We start from the raw sequence: 22,770 nt of genomic DNA, 5'->3' as shown, positions 1-22,770 counted from the left end.
CATTGAATGATTAGTTATTATGCTTTTGCCAATAAAGGATAATTTAATCTTATATTCTTGTTCTCATGTATATTTCGTGTTCACTTGCTCGTTTCCAAATTTAGTATTATTAGTCTCGTCTAATACTTATGGTTCTTTATACTTGCCAATACTGTATATCACTTATAGTATTACATATATTGTTTTTTATTTTGAATAGTAATAATAAATAGAAGAAACTAGTTACCTTCGATAAGAGAGCCTATATCTAGCTTATATCTTATTTTTGTTATCTTTATATTTAGGTGCTATAAAGTTTTAGTTAATTTAGCGAATTAAAAATGAATTAAAGTCACAAATCACAGCGCATCTGATTTGTGTTTGTTTTTAGATGTCAAGGAGTCGAACCGGACCTCGGTGTACAATTGTGAGTATTGAAATTCTTATCATTTTCATATCTGCTTTGTTCACGTAGCCTGCAATATCTTTTCCTTGTGTAGTCGATCGTGCGATGTTGTTCGGTACACACGTGTTTTGTTCACAAGTCGATCTTTGTAACTAGTTTGCGCGTTTCTTGTGATTTTAAGTCGGCAGTTGAATTAGAATCGATCAGCAAAGATAACATTTAGAGTTAGTGCGGCGTGCAGTTAATGAATTATCGCGCGTGGAAGTCAGAATTGTGTAGTTTTACAATGTGCGCACGTTTTTGGCCGTCGGCCGTCGGATATCTTACGTCGGCTAAGAAGTCCGTCCCAGTGGTTTTATTTGCGTAATGATATTAATTTGTGAAACTAAACACTGTTTGTCCCTGTGAGGAACATTTTAACCGAGAAAGTGCACGTAGGTCACTATAACATTAACATTCGATGAATTAAACAATTAGTGAAGATGTTTCATGGACGAAATGAATTTATCAGACGTTAAGGAAAAGCGAGGTAACCGTTGAATAAGTAAATACTCTGAAAATAATTCAATTTTAACAAATAATTTTAAAATTCAACATGTACTCATGTGATTGCATGTAATAAAGTATACTTTTAATATTACATTTGCTAGTATATTTGTCTATGTTTCCTTTTTGTCGTTTTCAGAATTAGATTTAAAGACCACATTTGATAGTACGTATTTGAAATGCGAATAACAGGTACATAAATGTTGTTGTTTTTAAAAAGGTGAGAAAAACAACAACATTTATATCTGAAACGAATAAGACTCGGCAAGAGAGCCGTGTGGCTCAGGTGGTATGTGCATATGCTAGCATGCTAGAGGTTCGTGGATCGAATCTCGGTTGTAGAAAGCAATTTTATTAAATAATAAGAAATTTACGAAATGTGGGTTGCATACCACAAAAATTCAAGATTCAAATGTTAGAAATAACTTGAAAAGCAAAGTACAACGAAGCAACAATAAGAATAAGTAGAAGATGGTGGAGGAGCAAATAGAGACCAGCAGCAGCAGGAGAGAGAGTATAGGAGAAGTAAAAAGAGAAGAAGAAGAAGAGAGAGTATAGGAAGAAAAGAGAATAGGGGTGACAGAATTTTTAAATTTTTTGGCACGTGTCGTTATAAGACAGTTTACGGTCGATCGCCCACTGCTTCGATCCGTCCATTGCTCCCGGCCCATCCTACAGCTGCGATGTCTCTGCGCTTCATCCCCGAAATTATCAGGCATATCAACAATTTTTATGGTGGGGGATCACCCCCAGAGAGAGGGAACTCCTTATAAGGACATCCTTTTAAGGACTTGTCTAATTTTTAAGTCGCCTCAAAAGAGGAGACACTTAAAAATATTCTTACAAGTTCTGACCTGCAGCTGAAATGAAAGATGGAGAACACAAATCATACAGGATACCTTAACAATTTTTATAGTGGGGATCATCCCCTGAGAGAGGGAACTCTCTTAGAGACGTGTACCTGAAATGAGAGAAGGGGTACATTCAAAGCATAAGACATAATATTTCTTAACATTTCTTTATTAATAAATACAATGTAAAATAATACAAGTTTAGATTTTACAAGTCAACAAAATTCATGCCGACATATTGAAACAGGACTTACGACCTGCATCATCGCGCATATACAGGCAAGTACCAAATTGTAAACACTAACACATAGGCACTAGAAAATTACTATTTATCACGAAAAACTAATGTACAGGGTGTTACCAAAAGAAAAATTCATATTTCCAAAGGAAACTTGTAACAATAAACTTAACACATTTTTCGCATAATGGAAAAGTAATATACAGGGTGTTGCAAAAAGAAAATTTACAGTTTAAGGAAGAAAACAGTTGAAAACAAAAAATTGGTGAAGTATTGATGGGAAATAGGAAAACAAATATATAGGGTGTTCTCAAAAGAAAATGACAATATTTAAAAAGAAAATGGTCTGGTCAAGAAAAAAATATCATCAACTTACAAGGTTTTGGTAAGGGAGCAGGAAAATGTAACATATAGGGTGATACAAGAAGAAAATCATTATATATAATAACAAAACTCAAAATTCTCGAAGGATAACATTAGTCAAATAAAAATGTTACAATTTTCACAATGGAAAGTGAAGGAAAATGCAAGAGAAGGCAACACAACAACAATACCACTACATTTAGAAGTATATACTAAAGCACTAGAAGAAAACTACAAGAAAATTTAAGTTGCTACCTGTTTCTCCCGGGATGGCATAAAAATAAAGGAAGAGAAAGTAACAATGAAGAAGGTGACACTATTATAAATATTACTGCAATATTGAGATTATATTTTCGACGCAATATCCAGACAAAGTGCCGGCCGTCAGCACGCACACTCTAAAGCAAGGCTGGCCAATGGATTTTCCTGGAGGGCAAAATCTTTAGATTGCAGCGGCACCGGGCCACAGACTATGGCCATTCATATATAAAATATTATAAACATACGAAAGTTCCAACTTTGGGTTTTGCGGCGGGCAAATTCAAATATCCTGGCGGGCCACTTTGTGGCCCGCGGGTCTGCAATTGGCCAGCCATGCTCTAAAGGAAACATTAAAATCGCGTATTATATACATTTTACGGACAGTAATAAATTGTCAAACTACTAGACGTATCAACGCGATTACAGAATAAAGATTGCAGAAAAATGTGAGATGAATGGATTTAGTAAAACCAACTTTCTGCAACGAGGCCAAAAATGTATCCGACGGCTAGTGACAATTTTAAACTATAACGATAGTTTCACTACACGCGATTAAAAAGCAAAATGTAATAATGATGGATTAATATTTACAAACTTACCCCTGCATCGGGTAGTCAAGGAATGCACTGGAACAAAAAACATTGCTTAGAACTCGCACTACCGTGTGTACTAATAAAGTCCGTCTCGTCGGATAATAGACTTGCATTACAAGCCATATTATGTACGTATAACATAAAGTGTTACATTCTGGCAAGGACAGATGTTGATTACACGTTCTGGTAATTGACACAAATATAAATAATTTTAATTCCCATTTTCAGGATCGAATTAATCTAATGGTCGACGGATCACTATCACACAAATGAAGACACGAGTTTTTTAAATGTTGAGAGCACAAATCAATAGCAAAACCCAATGCACATCTATTATCATTAGGTGCTGATTTAAATCTATAAAACGTAATGCAATTCACTGAATTGAAATGAAAAGAAGGAAGACGGGCCGCCGCGCGCTGATAGGAACAGACTGAAACGATCGAACGTTCGTTGCGTGCCACTCAGCATGTGAACTTATACGAGTACCATGCGATCCACGCGATAAAAAAGTTGTTTATACACAAACCCCGATAAACGGGCTGAGATGGAATTGCAACATGATGTGTAAATATAATTCTGCACTCTTCTGCACGCATTCACAAATTTCTCTATAACTCACGTTAAGGAATTATCTCGCAACCAATTCAAATACAGGGTGATAAAGAATTAAATTCGCGTGTTATATCAAGACAACTATTACTACGGCGCACGCACACAACTTTCAATATAACTCGCGTCACGGAATTTTCTTGCAATAAATTTCGATACAAGAAAATACAAATTTAAATTCTGCACTTGGGAAAATAATTTCGCACTTATTGCACTTATTATTTGTCCGGACAAACAATTCGAGTCGCGTAAAATATTGTATCAACCAGATAGCGGCACGAAACTGGCTGCAAATTGTGCAAGCAACGACGCGACAGTTTATGATAAGAAAGCAAGAAATGCGCACAGTGCGTCGATGGCGCGCGACCTTGTGCGATCAAAACTAAACTAAGATACGCCAACATGCGGCGTGAATTGATCTCATGCGTTGCATTCTCGCGGCGAATGCGATAAGAAAGTGTAAGTTGTGTTCAAAACAAACACAATTCTCGTGTCGAATGCTCGCGCTTGCTGATAGCTATAGAAATAAACAATACACTATTTTACATTTTTTGTTAATCAACGGACAATTCTCTATAAAATAAGCTAGTTAAATTGGAAATCTAAGAGGAAAAAAAAAATCATACTCATGCGGTTCCCTAAATACGATTAACTTCTACTGATACCCTGAATGGGAGACACTTTTATCGCCACCCTGCTACGGTAAACCGAATGAGACTCAACTATACAATTGCGATTAATTGCAATATAACTAAATAAACGAAAATATCAACGTTCTTGTCCTATTTAAGTCAATTAATTTGAATAGTGCATATCTTTTAAACTAAAAGCAATAGCGACCAGCTGATTGAAGAATATGAATGATTGGAAAATTGAATGAAAAATAATTCTATTCTTTGAGGTAAAAAGTCCAAAAATATGACTAAAGTGCTAAAATGTGCAATTTTCAGATTTTTGTCAAAATATTAGAAAAAATAACAGGCCATGCAATTTTAAACACATTATTGAATATAACAATCTATAAAACACTACGAAAATATGATAATAAAGAAAAACAAAAGGGAGAAACATAATCAATCAATGTGGTTGAGAATATTATTTAATTCACTTACTGGTTAGTACTGTAAACATTCGTCGTTAACGGCATCCGTCGGCACCCCTTCACGAACAAATACACAATATTTGCATTTCGCAACATCTTATAAGCGATAAATCATTAGCGAGACACAATAATCAGCAATAATCACTAAGAACACCGATAGTGATACGAGTTACCGAATTAAATCCGAAGAAAAGAGAATCGCGACGACCGCGTGCGAACTATCCGTCGGATACGGCGAAACTAATTTTAATCCTACAGCGTGAGCAAAAGATACACGCGGCGCCATCACACGGTCGCGTATATAGTACAAAACTATACACGAATATCGTACGCGAATCACCTGATAATAAGAGTGCGAATTCCAGTGCGTCGTGAGATCGCAAGGCTGTTTAGACACTACCACATACAAACATTGGACGTGTATGTTAGTCAATGAAATATAAATGTTTGTTACCCTTTTTTAAGTGATCAAATTGCTTCGAAACAATTAAATCTTAATTCAGATAAAATAAAGAGAAACATTAGAATATAATTGATCTGTTTGAAATTATAATCAAATACCTAGTAATCCCGAAATTTGAATTAAAAAAATTAATAAAAATTTAAAATCTAAATTATGTAATTCAGATTTCTTATACTAAAAGATTATTTCGCACCTATTGTGATACCGCGTTCTCGTGTTATGTTAAACAAACTACAATTCCTAGCGCAACGAGTACTACAGTGCACACACACACAACTTTCAATATAACTCGCGTTACCAAATTTTCTTGCAATAAATTTTTTGGACGATTTTCAAAAATTCATATCTCTTAAACTAAAAGAGATAGCTACCAACGAATTGTTGATTATGAAAGATTGGAAGATTCTCTATCAGATAAAAATATAAAATAATTATATTTCCTACAGTAAAAGGTCGAAAAACGCGACTAAAAGTGCTAAAAAGTGACATTTTGCAATTTTTGCCCATTTTATTCAATCGCGAATATCTCGTAAACTAAAAGAGATAAATAAGATCTGATCGCAGCGTCTTAATCTACGGACCAATCTCTATCAGATAGGATAGTTAAAAGGGAAATCTGAGAGATAAAATTTTAAGTCTTAAGAAAAAATTGCCAAGGGGGGGTGCTTGATACTTTTTTTCGACGATTTTCAAAAATTCATATCTCTTAAACTAAAAGAGATAGCTACCAACGAATTGTTGATTATGAAAGATTGGAAAATTCTCAATCAGATAAAAATATAAAATAATTATATTTCCTACAGTAAAAGGTCGAAAAACGCGACTAAAAGTGCTAAAAAGTGACATTTTGCAATTTTTGCCCATTTTATTCAATCGCGAATATCTCGTAAACTAAAAGAGATAAATAAGATCTGATCGCAGCGTCTTAATCTACGGACCAATCTCTATCAGATAGGATAGTTAAAAGTGAAATCTGAGAGATAAAATTTTAAGTCTTAAGAAAAAATTGCCAAGGGGGGGTGCTTGATACTTTTTTTCGACGATTTTCAAAAATTCATATCTCTTAAACTAAAAGAGATAGCTGCCAACGAATTGTTGATTATGAAAGATTGGAATATTCTCTATCAGATAAAAATATAAAATAATTATATTTCCTACAGTAAAATGTCGAAAAACGCGACTAAAAGTGCTAAAAAGTGACATTTCACAATTTTTGACAATTTTATTCAATCGCGAATATCTCGTAAACTAAAAGAGATAAATAAGATCTGATCGCAGCGTCTTAATCTACGGACCAATCTCTATCAGATAGGATAGTTAAAAGGGAAATCTGAGAGATGAAATTTTAAGTCTTAAGAAAAAATTGCCAAGGGGGGGTGCTTGATACTTTTTTTCGACGATTTTCAAAAATTCATATCTCTTAAACTAAAAGAGATAGCTACCAACGAATTGTTGATTATGAAAGATTGGAAGATTCTCTATCAGATAAAAATATAAAATAATTATATTTCCTACAGTACAAGGTCGAAAAACGCGACTAAAAGTGCTAAAAAGTGACATTTTGCAATTTTTGCCCATTTTATTCAATCGCGAATATCTCGTAAACTAAAAGAGATAATTAGGATCTGATCGCAGCGTCTTAATCTACGTACTTTTCTCTATCAGATAGGATAGTTAAAAGGAAATCTGAGAGATGAAATTTTAAGTCTTAAGAAAAAATTGCCAAGGGGGGGTGCTTGATACTTTTTTTCGACGATTTTCAAAAATTCATATCTCTTAAACTAAAAGAGATAGCTACCAACGAATTGTTGATTCTGAAAGATTGGAAGATTCTCTATCAGATAAAAATATAAAATAATTATATTTCCTACAGTAAAAGGTCGAAAAACGCGACTAAAAGTGCTAAAAAGTGACATTTTGCAATTTTTGCCCATTTTATTCAATCGCGAATATCTCGTAAACTAAAAGAGATAAATAAGATCTGATCGCAGCGTCTTAATCTACGGACCAATCTCTATCAGATAGGATAGTTAAAAGCGAAATCTGAGAGATAAAATTTTAAGTCTTAAGAAAAAATTGCCAAGGGGGGGTGCTTGATACTTTTTTTCGACGATTTTCAAAAATTCATATCTCTTAAACTAAAAGAGATAGCTACCAACGAATTGTTGATTATGAAAGATTGGAAAATTCTCTATCAGATAAAAATATAAAATAATTATATTTCCTACAGTAAAAGGTCGAAAAACGCGACTAAAAGTGCTAAAAAGTGACATTTTGCAATTTTTGCCCATTTTATTCAATCGCGAATATCTCGTAAACTAAAAGAGATAAATAAGATCTGATCGCAGCGTCTTAATCTACGGACCAATCTCTATCAGATAGGATAGTTAAAAGGGAAATCTGAGAGATGAAATTTTAAGTCTTAAGAAAAAAATTGCCAAGGGGGGGTGCTTGATACTTTTTTTCGACGATTTTCAAAAATTCATATCTCTTAAACTAAAAGAGATAGCTACCAACGAATTGTTGATTATGAAAGATTGGAAAATTCTCAATCAGATAAAAATATAAAATAATTATATTTCCTACAGTAAAAGGTCGAAAAACGCGACTAAAAGTGCTAAAAAGTGACATTTTGCAATTTTTGCCCATTTTATTCAATCGCGAATATCTCGTAAACTAAAAGAGATAAATAAGATCTGATCGCAGCGTCTTAATCTACTGACTTTTCTCTATCAGATAGGATAGTTAAAAGGGCAATTTGAGAGATAAAATTTTAAGTCTTAAGAAAAAAATTGCCAAGGGGGGGTGCTTGATACTTTTTTTCGACGATTTTCAAAAATTCATATCTCTTAAACTAAAAGAGATAGCTACCAACGAATTGTTGATTATGAAAGATTGGAAAATTCTCAATCAGATAAAAATATAAAATAATTATATTTCCTACAGTAAAAGGTCGAAAAACGCGACTAAAAGTGCTAAAAAGTGACATTTTGCAATTTTTGCCCATTTTATTCAATCGCGAATATCTCGTAAACTAAAAGAGATAAATAAGATCTGATCGCAGGGTCTTAATCTACGGACCAATCTCTATCAGATAGGATAGTTAAAAGGGAAATCTGAGAGATGAAATTTTAGGTCTTAAGAAAAAAATTGCCAAGGGGGGGTGCTTGATACTTTTTTTCGACGATTTTCAAAAATTCATATCTCTTAAACTAAAAGAGATAGCTACCAACGAATTGTTGATTATGAAAGATTGGAAAATTCTCAATCAGATAAAAATATAAAATAATTATATTTCCTACAGTAAAAGGTCGAAAAACGCGACTAAAAGTGCTAAAAAGTGACATTTTGCAATTTTTGCCCATTTTATTCAATCTTAATCTAAAAGCGATAGCTACCAACGAATTATTGATTATGAAAGATTGGAAAATTCTCTATCAGATAAAAATATAAAATAATTATATTTCCCACAGTAAAAGGTCGAAAAACACGACTAAAAGTGCTAAAAGTGACATTTATCAATTTTTGCCCGTTTTATTCAATCGCGAATATCTCGTAAACTGAAAGAGATAAATAAGATCTGATTGCAGCGTTTTTATCTTCGGACAATTCAATGCGCTAGTTAAATTCAATTTAAGGTATGAAATTTTAATGCATAAGAAAACGTGGGAGTCAGCTATACAATGGTCCTCGTACGGTGCCCTGAACACGAGTCACTTTTACTGCTGCCCGCTATTAAACTATACTCGCAAGCGACCAACGGATCAAAAAATATGGAAGATTTAAAAATTATCTATCTAAACAAACAAAACTAAACTAGACGAATAAACTAGACACAAAAATTGTTGTTTATTTACAAACGTTGATAAACCAACAATTTTTGTTTGATGCTAGTCCCATCTATGAATTATACTGTAAATAAAACAATCAAATTTTCAAAATTCACCTAAAATGAAAATAAAACCTCTCAGTGAGATGAAACAAGAATTGTCCTTGGCAATTTTTTATTTATGAATTACCCATTCTCGATCTCTCTTATTTTTCCAATTTGAATATCTTATCTTATAAAGAATTTTACAAAGATTTAGAATCTACAATCTGAAATAACTGGAATAAAAAAGCAAGACAAAAAGGGATAGGAATGGTTGAGGCGGAATTCCGCTGAATTGCAACTCCATGAACAACTCTTGCGCTTTTGTAAGCGAAGGAAACACTAAACAATTAATTTTGAGATGTATCAGTCGAGTACGCGACTACCTTATAAATTTGCAACACGCGGTGGAACGCGATAAATCAAAACAACGTAAATACTAATAAAGGACGCAGAAATTAAAACGAAAAATATAATTGAATTATAAACTTACCAATGCAGAACTCATGGGACTCCAAGGCACGGCCAATGCTGTAAATAAAAAAAGAAAACATAAGTTACAGCAAAAACATTTAATACAATTTAGTAATATTATAATCACACAACGGCGAAAAACAAACAATCTGTGCTGATTACTTAAAAGTATCGAGTACTTACACTAGCACAATTGGTCATCCTAATGATCATATCAAATCAACATGTGTGCGATACACTTCACCGGCATTTATGGACAATAAACGCGCAAACAGTAAATTATATTACTATAGTCGATTGATGATCGAATATAATGCGAATTTGGAAGTAGATGTCCGGACAAAAAATACGAGCCGCGTAAAATATTGTATCAACCAGATAGCGGCACGAAACTGGCTGCAAACTGTGCAAGCAACGACGCTACAGTTTATGATAAGAAAGCAAGAGATTCCGCATAGTGCGTCGATGGCACGCGACCATGTGCGAGAATCGCTTTGGCACGTTACCTGCGTTCAAAACTAAACTAAGAAGCGCCAACATGCGGCGTGAATTGATCTCATGCGTTGCATTCTCGCGGCGAATGCGATAAGAAAGTGTAAGTTGTGTTCAAAACAAACACAATTCTCGTGTCGAATGCTCGCGCTTGCTGATAGCTATAGAAATAAACAATACACCATTTTACAATTTTTGTTAATCAACGGACAATTCTCTATAAAATAAGATAGTTAAATTGGAAATCTAAGAGAAGAAAAAAAATCATCCTCATGCCGTTCCCTATATAGGAGTCACTTCTACCGAATGAGACTCAACTATACAATTGCGAATAATTGCAATTTAACTAAATAAACAAAAATATCAACGTTCTGGTCCTATTTAAGTCAATAAACTCGAATAGTGCATATCTTTTAAACTAAAAGCGATAGCCAACAGATTGAAGAATATGAAAATTCTCTACAAGATAAAAATGAAAAATAATTCTATTCTATGGGGTAAAAGGTCCAAAAATATGACTACAAGTGCTAAAATGTGGAATTTTCTGATTTTTGTCCAAAGATAAGAAATAAGATACAACCGCTTCGCTTGAAGTGACAACACATGCCATGCAATTTTAAACACATTGATGAATATAACAATCTATAAAACATTACGAAAATAAGATAATAAAGAAAAACAAACGGCAGAAACATAATGTGGTTGAGAATATTATTTAATTTACTTACTGGTTAGTACAGTAAACCTTTAATCGTAAACGGCATTTCGCGAACATCTTATAAGCGATAACTCATTAACGAGACACAACAGTCAGCAATAATCACTAAGAACACCGAAAGTAATAAGAGTTACCGAATTGAATTCGAAGAAAGGAGAATCGCGACGACCGCGTGCGAACCATCCGTCGCATACGGCGAAACTAATTTTATTCCTGCAGCGTGGGCAAACGATACACGCGGCGCCATCACACGGTCGCGTATATAGTACAAAACTATACACGAATATCGTACGCGAATCACCTGACAATAAGAGATAAGAACAAACCGTTCGAATTCCAGTGCGACGTGAGATCGCAAGGCTGTTTAGACACTACCACATACATACATTTGACGTGTATCACTATCACTACATAGTATAAAGTAAAGTCGCTTTTTTTTCCGGTCCCTTTGTTCGCTTAAATATTTGAAACTATGCAACGGATTTTGATGCCGTTTTTTTTAATAGATAGAGTGATTCAAGAGGAAGGTTTGTATGTATAATAACATCCATTAAATAGTGGAGAAGTACTGTTATTTTTGAGGTTTCTAATGTGATGTCGTAAATACAAAGTTTTCGATTATTCCCGTCTGATCTTTGTGCGATGCTTCGTAGCTTCCCCCTCCAAGCATAGACGTGTGTATGTGTGTACGTGTGGGTTGAAGTTGACCGGTTGATGTTTTTGTTTGGAGAAGGAAAGTCGCTTTCTCTGTCTGTCTCTTTGTATGCTTAAATCATTGAAACTACGCAACGGATTTTGATGCGGTTTTTTACTTCTGTGCGAAGCCGGGGCAGGTCGCTAGTGAAATATAAATGTTTGTTACGCTTTTTAAGTGTTCAAATTGCTTCGAAATAATTAAATCTTAACTCGGATAAAATAAAGAGAAACATTGGAATATAATTGATCAGTTTGAATTTATAATCAAATAGTAATCCCGGAATTTTGATTAAAAAAAAATAAAAAAAAAATTAAAATTCAAATTATGTAATTCAGATTTCTTATACTGAAAGATTTTACACAAATTATTTTAGCGATATTTAATTCGATAGAACAAGACGGATTAAAGATTAATCTCTACCAAATAAGTTAAATAATTTGGTAATTTAAGAGATGAAAGAAAGAAGGAAATCATAAGAAAAAATGGGCAAATGGGAGTCAGCTATACAATCATCCACGTACGGTGCCCTGAACACGAGTCACTTCTACCGCTGCCCTCGTACGGTGCCCTGAACAATAATTTTACAATTTGCCAACTTTTTGGGATAGTTTAGATGCACGTAAACGTCTAAATCAACAGCATAATAGCATGGAGCTGGTTCAAAGCGATAAAATAATTGTTTATACACAAACCTCGATGCAGCCGGAAGTGATCATTAACATGATAACATATAGTTCAAACTACATAATGAAAAATCGTAAAAATCGATTTGTTAAGGATATGACAAGTTCATTAAATGAACCACCTCTATTTCAGCAATGAGACTAGTTCAAATCAACTAGTAGGTCAAATAAACAAATGAAATAGAAAACTGTTTTCGCACAACACTTCGAAACAATTGTGACATATAAAAAGATAGCCTTCAATAAAAGGAAAATTATTTGAAATTTAAATTTCCATTTGCGCACTTCACGAATGCTAGAGTATGCCCCACCTATGTTACAGTAGCTGGCAGTGGGTAATCGGTTGTAAATACAGAACGCACCAGTCAGTGAGAAATCTGGAACGTTGTAAAGTACTCGAGGTTGCCTATCACAAAACCTGTCATTTGTTATTTTATATGCTATTTTATAAGTCGCGACGTATCAGATTCAATTAATACCGTACTCGTAATCTAGATTGGTTTTAATTTTAACCACAAGCTTCCTATTAATGTCATTAGGTAAATTGTTTCATTGTACATTGCAATCGTACTTGAATATTTTAAAAGTTAACAAAATCTTATTATATAAGATAACTTAACAAGTGAAAACAAATTAAGGCATCGCAATTTGTATTAGATTGCAACACCTAAATAGATTTTTATTGATTAAGATTCCATATCTAGAATCAAGTCAGATATAAACAAAAACTCTGGAAATATGAAAGATTCATAGGAATTTACTTCAGCAAAAAAAAATAAAGATTCCGTCAAAATGCTGATATGCCTAACGATTTCATCATAATTTCACTTTACAGAAAAGTAATTCGCAGTATGATTCAGTTCAAGAGACGTTATCTAATCGCACTAAATGGTAAATTCCATTTGTAACGGAAAAAATCAGAACAGGACGTGGAATAGGCGTTGCGTTATCGAAATGGAAAATGCGCTGAATTGTTTTTTGTTTGCTTGTTAACGTCGCGATGTTTTCGCGGGAAGACAACTGTTACTTTTTACTATAAAAAGTAAAAAAAGAAACGCACCGCGCTCGGCTCGCAAAATGCTAAAAATGGCAATAAACGTGCGCACAGGCTGACCGGGCGAAACGCTTAAAATAAGGAGGCCGACCTTATATAGCCATATTGACGTTTATGGGCCGATTAGTTGCCGATTTCGAGCTGGCATTAGAAATTTTTAATGCCTGGATGTTTGCGCTGCAGACCTGCAGTTTCGAAATGAAAATCGCTTTCGGAAAATTGAGATTTGCGCTGTGTCTGCGCGTACACACTGCAGGAAAGTCGCCATTGAAATTGTAACTTCTTCAAGCAGGCTGCTAAAAACGCACGTTCACATCACCACAAAATGTTAGCAGTTTTATGTAAATCGGATTTGAAGTCAATATTCTAAGTTTAACAAGGCAAACATTGACCTTGATAAAAGTGCACATGAATAAATGTATGAACTAGAATGGAGTCATTCATTCGTCAAGCGCAGTGCAAGAAGAATTAAAATTTCAAGGCTTAAATTAAGGTTTAATCGGCGCATGGTTTTAGGATCGCGGCCACTAATTGCGCGATTGGTTTCGGACTGTTAAATGTTGGTAATTATGATTTTCGTGCGAAGTAAGTTCATAAAAGATTGATAAACGAAAAAAGGCGCACGCATTTGCGCCAAAGCTAATTAAGTTAATTATGAAATTGTTCGAAAAACGGCTCGCCGCAGACAGGCGGGCAGCAAGCGGGCCGCGAAGGAGGTCACTAACCGAATTAAACCGAAAAATCAACGCAACAACAATAAGCGCGTCAAAGGCGCGAAGCAACCAAACGTCGAGGAGGAAGAAGCATCGCCGCGAAAGAATAGAAGAAGAAGCGCGCGGCTCGTGCGTCATGAGATTCATGAATTCTAGGAGAAACCGTCGAACAATATTGCATCGCACTTCAATACTTTTGGTAGCGATTTCGCGGCTTCTGTTGCGATTATCATGCGAACAGCGAACATATCAAATTAATTTCGACGCTTGAGACTTCGTCTTCGTCTTCGACGAATTTACATCGAGCCAACGTACAGGGTCGCATGTTAATGCGCTCTCGGGCGTTAGGCGTTTCCTGTCTGGGCTTGGGGCGTTGTACGGCGCATCGGAAATGAATTCTTTATTTTATTATTCCTTTTTTTTACCGGCGCAACTCGTATAATAATCTTACATCACGCCTGAAAAATGCCCGAGCATTGTAAAAACCTTGCCTACTTGAGACCGCAATAACAAGGCTTAATCAGGCTTACATGACTCAACAACCTATGGAATTTTCGCCGATAACAGCACAACATGAGATTTCGAGAGCACGTAATGCGAAGTAATTAAAGTTTACATAAGCCGCTAAATCGACGAATGAGATTGGCATCGATTAATCGATCGATGATCAACAAGCACGAGCCTTGATGGCATAACTAGTTGCGAGTACACCTCGCAATCATCTCCGGTGATAAGATTTCGATTGAATGTACGACGCAATAGCAACATTTATTTAAGTTTTTCTCGCGATAATACACGCGGAATGCATGAGATTCGTGTTTCGCATTGGTATTGTCGCTTGCATCGCTGCGCGTATTTCATTCTTCGCTTTGGGCCGTTTCGGTCTGTGCATCAGCTGTTCGCCGCCGCCCAGCATGCCCCGGCATGCCCATATAAGGCGAAAACGCGGCTGCTCTTTCAATTTCGTCCCCGAATTCAAACGGGCCAGCGAGCGCGCGCCTCGAAACCGGAGCGTGCGTACCTATCATACTTATGCGCGCATTGGCTCGTACAATGCAACAATTAACAATAATTTAATTAAATTAATTAGCTGACGGGCACCCTGCGCGGCCGCGCTCTACTTGCTCTTCCCATTATTTCCGATTTGCTTAAAGTCGCACCGGCATCGTCGCTCTCGATGCATACATTAATTTTTACCTGCGAATTACTCCAATTAAATAATTAATTAACGGCTATCAACTGTGTTGAAAGCACTTACGAAAATCTCCCAGTACACTCAAAATGCCTATCATTATTGTTTCGCGTTTTTTTTTTCATACTGTAAGTGCTAGATAACCAAGATAGTAGCATTTTAATATCGCATACCTTTGTTTTCGTACACGAAAATTAAATAACCCAAGTGTTTGTTTCGTTCGTAATCAATCGTCGTGAGTCAAGAAGATATTTCCCTTATCGTTGATTCCTAATTTCTCCGAAATGACAACATTAAATTCGACAAGCAAAAATCAACACAATCCACGACCGATTTAGTCATATCAGGCGCGCTGATTGACATGACTAAATCAATCGGTGCGATCGATGCCGAATCAAATCAGCTCGCTGCCTGATACCACCAGGGCCATATATGGACCGATTTGCGGCGAATGCCATCAATGGGTTAAACGTGCGTTATGCCAATTTGCACCATGTGCAGCACGTCGACAAGCCTTGCGACGCGCATATTTGTCATCACGCGTTACCTCACAGCTAATTTCTTCGTCCGGCTGGACCTTCGGCCGCGCCAAGGCTGACGCATGCAAATCCGAATCCGAGGCGTCATCACCATTCATGCTTTACAATGCTATTCCATTCCATGCGATCATATCATGCGCGTGTAACATTTTTCAAATGTTTGCGTTTTAATATATGCGCGCGCGGCGGCCATGGCGCTTTTAGCAATTGTCTACGACAACGCGAGCAGGTGACATAAGATTCGTCATCGATTCCCACAGCCGCGAATTATTTCTGATCATAATAACATTTGGAAATTCTGATCGGTAATAACGACGAAAGCTGGGGAGAGATATGCATCATCACTCCACTCGAGAATCAACAGTGAATAAGCGAATTCGCTAAATAACATTATCATTTCTTAGTTATTAGTCATTAATCAACAACTTCAACGTAGATTTTTAACGAGTATCGTGCCGCTGACGACGTACGATGTTTGGAAAGAAAATGATTGAATATCTTTATTTACACGCAGTCGAAACGATTACCATCGAGATGTCTGTGTTTTATGACATTTCCGGTTCCTCGCTTGCGCATACAAGTTTCAAAGCGTATGCAGTAGTCATTAGCGTAATTAAATTTAAATTATTAAGGCTGAAGTTGTAGCAGAAGTACTAGTCTAGTCGTGATGAACTGACGAGTCAAAACATATTGAATATCTGGCTGCTGTTTATCGTTGTCGTGTCTGGGTTTTATGATGCTTGCGTTTCCGGTTCTTTGGGAATTTATTTGAGTGCATGAATGGAGATAACGATAAAGAATATTTAAAAACTTGGTACAGTCATGGAAATTTCGACAAATTTCAATAAATGTTTGATCTATCGACGGGATTCACAGAAATTCATGTAAACATTTATCGAAACCAACGAAACATGTGTTTCGCACACGAATTTTCATCATGTGGTACAATTCTGGTACTGTGTGAATGCGGTTTGTATGCATATCCGGCTCTCTGCATACCAAGATAATACAGTTCAGTGCCTTTTCCCTTCACTCTCCATGCCGCCTGCCAAGCCGACTTCAACTCATTTACTAATATATATCTTCATGCGGACAGCATGATAAAATGTCGACATTGCGCCGAAATGTTCGAGTGCAAAGTCGTCGTAAAACGCCAAAAACAAAACCAACCCCGGACTACATGTTTCTCCAATTTGGAGTTTCGGACAGTGACAAACATGCCTGGATAATATCGTCCCTTTGCCCTCGTCGGCTGACTGACATTTCGTGCTACGTGCCTCATGCGGCGATCCCAACAATCGCATCTAAACGAAAGCAAAGGAAACGAAATTATTTGACCGGTGGAAGCCCGCAGGCATACAGCCTACCCCAATGTTTGGACAAGTGCCACGCAACGACGTGGCACATTCTAGGGCGCTTCCCCAAAAATCAACCCGCGTGATTTTTATTCAATGAGTCATTCTGAATCACCCCCGAATCGAAAAGCATCGGAGGTTGTTGAAGAGCGAGGGTGGCAAATACGATGCGGGGTGGCTTCGAAAAATGCTCTCTCTTGCCAAACAAATAGATATATTCCCATTGTACGGCGCTGGGCAATGTGTGCGTAACATTAATGCCCTCGTAGACATCATGAGAGAGATGATGTGGCGACGTGTCGGAGGAATCGAGTCATGTATCGATCGAGGCGTCGTCGCGCAGCCACGCGATACTGATGCACCTTTCGGTGTTCACTAGGTCGTCTTGGAAGTTGCACGGCTGCCTAGAGCCGCGCAGACTAGACTACGGGCAGACGTGGCCCAGCCCAGCCGGGCGCAAAAAAAAGCTCTACAACTGCAAAACGCGCAAGGCGGGCGGCGAGCGAGCGGCCGCAGCCCTACGCGGATCCCTTTTCTCGCCAATCTGTCCGCCGCCTTGCATCGTGTTTCTCATGTTGTGTCTGCCAGCCAACAAAACGAATCCAATAAGACACACAGTCAGTATATTCGCAGGCCAACGAGTGGGCTACGCGGAATCGAGATTTCTAACGATTTCTTCCAACGACGACGACGACGAGGAGAATATAATAGTTATGCTAATGCGACCGCTAATGCCGAACGGCAAACAATAAAACGTGTAAATTCTCGCCGACTTGCGTTCTCGCGATGAGAACGCGAAGCGGCGAAACTGAATCGAATTGCTCCAGATCCAGAAAAACGCGAGCGGAGAAAGGCGGGAGCGCGACGCCGATACAAAAATAACTGTCAGTCAAGTTCAAGGCTTCCCGGCGGCCCGGCTCGACCGCACGCTGCTCTCGCATCCAACCTGTTATGTGCGGCTGCATTGCACCGTCGAGATGAATCTCCTCGCATGCGAAATATCCAGCCATGTTTACGGTCCGGTCAGAAAACCACCGGACGAACCTGAAATCCCGCCCGGCATGCCGCTAGCGATCGGTGAAAAGCAAGTTGCACTTGCCGTATACCTAAACCTCCTACCTGATAACTTGATTTGTTTCTAAACAAGTAGAAAGAAATAGCAGTACCTGCAGAAGTGCAGAAACAATCTATGATAAGTTATAGCCTGCATTAGAAACGATGGCGAAGAGTGAAACTTTGCTAAACTTGCAGGCAATTATGTTATACCATGGCGGTTTTTTTTTTATGATGCGGCTTTGCACGGCGACAGTACCAATGCTCTGGCGTTATCATCGGGTGGGTTCCGTAACGGTCTGCCGTTTGAAAACGCCGCAGCACGCCGGCGGTACTCCGTCCAGCCGAGCGCCAGCCAATCGAACGCCAGGATTCCGTTTATGCCCATATATGGTAACGTTCGGCGTGCTTCCAGCGGCTCTCACACAAACACACCGCCCCACTACTCTGCAACACTGCCTCCGAGGTTGCCATGTCGAGGGGAGTCCGCTGGCAGCGCCGCATGTGCCGGCCATGAGTACGATGAAAAATGTGAACATTCACTATTTCCCTCGCAGGTTTTTAACTGATGATAGACATGTCCCTACATCTGGTTAACCAGCAGATTTTCACAGAATTTGGCCACTTCCGGTGTCAATGGTACCTTTTTGCAGATTTGAATTGATGGGCGAGTCCATTTGGCCCGCGCACGGTGACACGGCCTGCGCGCGTGTTGGTGCGCGCCTGAAGAGCCGGCATCATCGGCGCGCTCGCATCGCCCCACGTCGCCCATTCGTTTGTTAACCGCCTGTTGTGTGACGTGTCCCGTGCATCTCGTCTCCGTACGTCCAACTTCTCTCCGCTTGTTCCGCTGATCAGCATAAAACGTAAGTTCTAACACACGCACCCCCGTATGTATATATTCCTGAAGAGCCGGTTGAAGCGGCGCGCTGCAAGGTGGTCGCACGCCTTTTCGCCGGCCGGCGGGTTATATTTAGCCTGGCGGCCACTTGTTCAGGCGCCGACGACGGCGTGTTCGCAAATGCCGGCTTGCGACGCCAGCCGGTGGTCGGCGGCCACCACGCCGACTGCGTCTAATCGGGCCGACCCCGCGCCCAAAATGTAATCAACGATGCGTTCAATCTGCATTATTCATATTTTGTTTGTTAATTACTCATCCATACAATATATCTATTCCGCCGCACCTTTGCGGCGTTGCGTTCGAACTGTCGCGGAAAATCCAATGCATGCCACATTCCAATAAGACCCAATAGGGACCACCCTTTAAAACCGCATGGAATTGGTATTTTTCACCAATATAGCGTTAATTGTAGCTCTAGTATTCCTATTTATCCAATAGGACTACTCGCGGTGCTAATTTTTACTTTATCGCACGGTGCGATTAATCTACGCATAACTTTTTCTGATACAAGTGCGACAATACGAACGTGGAACGATAGCGGGCATGAGTCAATTTTACTATCGTGGCGATTCCGAAAAGGCGATGTTCAAGACCATATATGGTAATATTGTGCGCTCCGTGCGCGCCATCTTTCTCTTCGAAAGCGCCGCCTCGTTGCTCACATTCGTGCCGTGCCGTGCCGCGCCGCGACAGGGGTGGGACGCCGGCCCCTTTATAAGCTGTGCCCACGTCTGGTTCGTCAGTCAGTTGAGTGTCTGTCGTCTGCCAGTCGTGCAGTGCATCCTCCGCTATCACGGAATACTATTTATTTTTTACTAAACTTTTTACCAATAAAAACGTAAGTGTTCTCCATCGACATTGTTAATATTAGTTCAATTTAAACGGAAGAAGTTCAGTTCGGGTTTGCGAATTAGTGCCGTTGCTGGTAATGAATTATCCGTTGGTGAAGCGCGTGGTTTGCCCGTAATCAACCGGCGTTTCGGGGTGTGGCACCCATCTTTGAGAGCGTCCGGTATTTGAAATTCGAGGCTTCTGCATCCAAATCAATTTAATTGCATTCAATTTCAACCTCAATTCAAAATTCAGTTGCATTGTTTCATCAAAGTGATCAATTTTCAAGAGTTTATCCAAGTTATGCATGCCATGCCTTTGCAATTTTGAGTGTGAATCGTGGCCGGTTAGCCGGTGGTTGTACGTAGTTGTAGCTTCGGACGCTTTCGGAACGCCGTGTGATGACGTAGCGCGACGCATAGTAGCGTGACGTAGCTCCGACTCATGAATGAATAGCTCAATGGTTTGCCTTGGGCGGGGCAATGTATAAGCATCGCGTTCGAACTGTCGCCCGGGCGAAATTCATTCACTATTATCGCAAACACGTTGCAATTTGCCGGCATCCTCTCGCCATGCATTGAAAACTAACCTGTATTTTTTTCTTTACTTGCAGTAATCTAACAAAATGTGTGACGAAGAAGTTGCCGCACTCGTCGTTGACAATGGATCCGGTATGTGCAAAGCCGGTTTCGCCGGTGATGACGCGCCTCGCGCCGTCTTCCCCTCGATCGTGGGCCGCCCGCGTCATCAGGGTGTGATGGTCGGTATGGGTCAGAAGGACTCGTACGTAGGTGATGAGGCCCAATCCAAACGTGGTATCCTCACCCTGAAATACCCGATCGAGCACGGTATCGTCACCAACTGGGACGATATGGAGAAGATCTGGCATCACACCTTCTACAATGAGTTGCGTGTTGCCCCCGAGGAGCACCCCGTTCTGCTCACCGAAGCCCCGCTCAATCCCAAGGCCAATCGTGAGAAGATGACTCAGATCATGTTTGAGACATTCAACACCCCAGCCATGTACGTCGCCATTCAGGCCGTGCTCTCCTTGTACGCTTCCGGTCGTACCACCGGTATCGTGCTTGACTCCGGTGATGGTGTCTCCCACACCGTACCCATCTACGAAGGTTATGCCTTGCCGCATGCCATCCTTCGTCTGGATCTGGCTGGTCGTGACTTGACCGACTACTTGATGAAGATCCTCACTGAGCGTGGCTACAGCTTCACCACCACCGCCGAGCGTGAAATCGTTCGTGACATCAAGGAGAAACTCTGCTATGTCGCTTTGGACTTCGAACAGGAGATGGCCACCGCTGCCAGCAGCAGCTCGCTCGAGAAGAGCTACGAGCTTCCCGACGGTCAGGTCATCACCATCGGAAACGAGCGCTTCCGTTGCCCAGAGGCTCTCTTCCAGCCCTCGTTCCTGGGTATGGAAGCCTGCGGCATCCACGAGACCACCTACAACTCCATCATGAAGTGCGACGTTGATATCCGTAAGGACTTGTACGCCAACACCGTCTTGTCTGGCGGTACCACCATGTACCCAGGCATCGCTGACCGCATGCAGAAGGAGATCACCGCCCTCGCCCCGTCGACCATGAAGATCAAGATCATCGCACCACCGGAGCGCAAGTACTCCGTCTGGATCGGTGGCTCCATCCTTGCCTCGCTGAGCACCTTCCAGCAGATGTGGATCTCCAAGCAGGAGTACGACGAGTCCGGCCCGTCCATCGTCCACAGGAAATGCTTCTAAACTGCTGCTGCTTTGTTTTCACATGCAGATCAGAAATTTTTAATTCTACACATTTATTTAATACACGATTCATATACATATAACAACAATGCGACGATTCCAAAATGCACATTCCAGCTGGGAGAAAACCCCTAAATCGCCACCACACTCTACTTTCGTTCTCAACTTCTACTGCCATCGGAGCGCCGGCAGTAGCGCGCTCTACCCCTCCCCACGCCAGAAGTTCTTTCGAAGCCAAAGCATCAACGTCCCAAATCCCTTGCCTAATCGCCCAATTCCCGTTCCCGGCGAACACTACATCGATTAATTTTGCTTTTTACGACATACACGTACACTACTATATTTATTGATTGTATTAGAACGACGAGAAGCCAGGCGTCGCTAGACTAGCGCGAGACACTGAATGTTAGCCCGACGGAACATCCAAGTCGACGACAACAGATAACAACATTTATAATTAATTATTAGGTTAACTTGGGATATAATAAAATATAAAAGAATATCGAGATGCATTTCTACCTTCTGCAGCCACTTTTCTTTCAGCGCATGGATAACGCAACGCCAAACCAAGCCGAACATCAAGAAAATCGCTAAGTTTTAAAAAGTTCATGACTTGCTTCAATTAAATTCATTTGCTTGCCATTTCATGCATGCCAGAATACTTTGAAGATATTAATTTAGAAAGATAACTAATTAAAAATACACTCGAGTTTGTTTTCGCCATTTTTATTTGTTTTGTTCTCTAATAATAATTCTGTTGCTTACCGTCGCTGCGAAGAATGCGGAATGTAGACAAACGATGAAACTTTGGTCGTGTTGAGGTAATGTCCAATTGGTGTTAACTTCTCACAGTATTATAAATCTAGTCTTTATCGTAGTATTGAAACAATAGGTAATATTGAATTATTTATTACTTTATTTGGCGAATACGTAATCCATTTTTATATTTGAAATATTTATTTATAATTTTTCGTGAATATTGGATTCACAATTTATATTTAGAGTTGACATGTTTCGCCCAGAAGGC

At 39.1% G+C, this 22,770-nt stretch overlaps 1 protein-coding gene and 1 long non-coding RNA gene across 3 annotated transcripts; one reads left to right on the top strand and one right to left on the bottom strand.

The window, feature by feature from the left end:
* Window positions 1–2,233: 2,233 nt before the first annotated feature.
* LOC135791948 (uncharacterized) lies at window positions 2,234–11,151 on the bottom strand. The gene is made up of 3 exons (XR_010548161.1): window positions 10,980–11,151; window positions 9,779–9,816; window positions 2,234–3,270 (listed from the first exon to the last, which is right to left on the bottom strand). It is a non-coding gene; the product is annotated as an uncharacterized lncRNA (long non-coding RNA).
* A 7,820-nt stretch (window positions 11,152–18,971) lies between these two features.
* LOC135799359 (actin-5C) lies at window positions 18,972–22,245 on the top strand. 2 transcript variants are annotated; one of them, XM_065313479.1, is made up of 2 exons: window positions 18,972–19,121; window positions 20,601–22,245. In XM_065313479.1, exon 2 carries the CDS (start codon window positions 20,613–20,615, stop codon window positions 21,741–21,743), a length of 1,131 nt encoding a protein of 376 aa, XP_065169551.1. In that variant the 5' UTR covers window positions 18,972–19,121; window positions 20,601–20,612; the 3' UTR covers window positions 21,744–22,245. The 2 variants fall into 2 exon arrangements, with proteins under 2 accessions (XP_065169551.1, XP_065168888.1); XM_065312816.1 differs by lacking the exon at window positions 18,972–19,121 and adding an exon at window positions 19,838–19,994.
* Window positions 22,246–22,770: the final 525 nt, after the last annotated feature.

Source organism: Atheta coriaria, unplaced genomic scaffold, assembly GCF_025399875.1.
Source record: "Atheta coriaria isolate IRGN ID8LTWV9N9 unplaced genomic scaffold, Caltech_Dcor_3.1 hic_scaffold_1_pilon, whole genome shotgun sequence".
Classification (NCBI taxonomy): Eukaryota; Metazoa; Arthropoda; class Insecta; order Coleoptera; family Staphylinidae; genus Dalotia; species Dalotia coriaria.
Note: the sequence above shows the minus strand (reverse complement) of the source record. Positions and strands in the feature narration are given on the sequence as shown.

Bases quoted from the DNA above. Each gene is read 5' to 3' on its own strand.
- LOC135799359 (XM_065313479.1), top strand. From the start codon at position 20,613: ATGTGTGACGAAGAAGTTGCCGCACTCGTCGTTGACAATGGATCCGGT.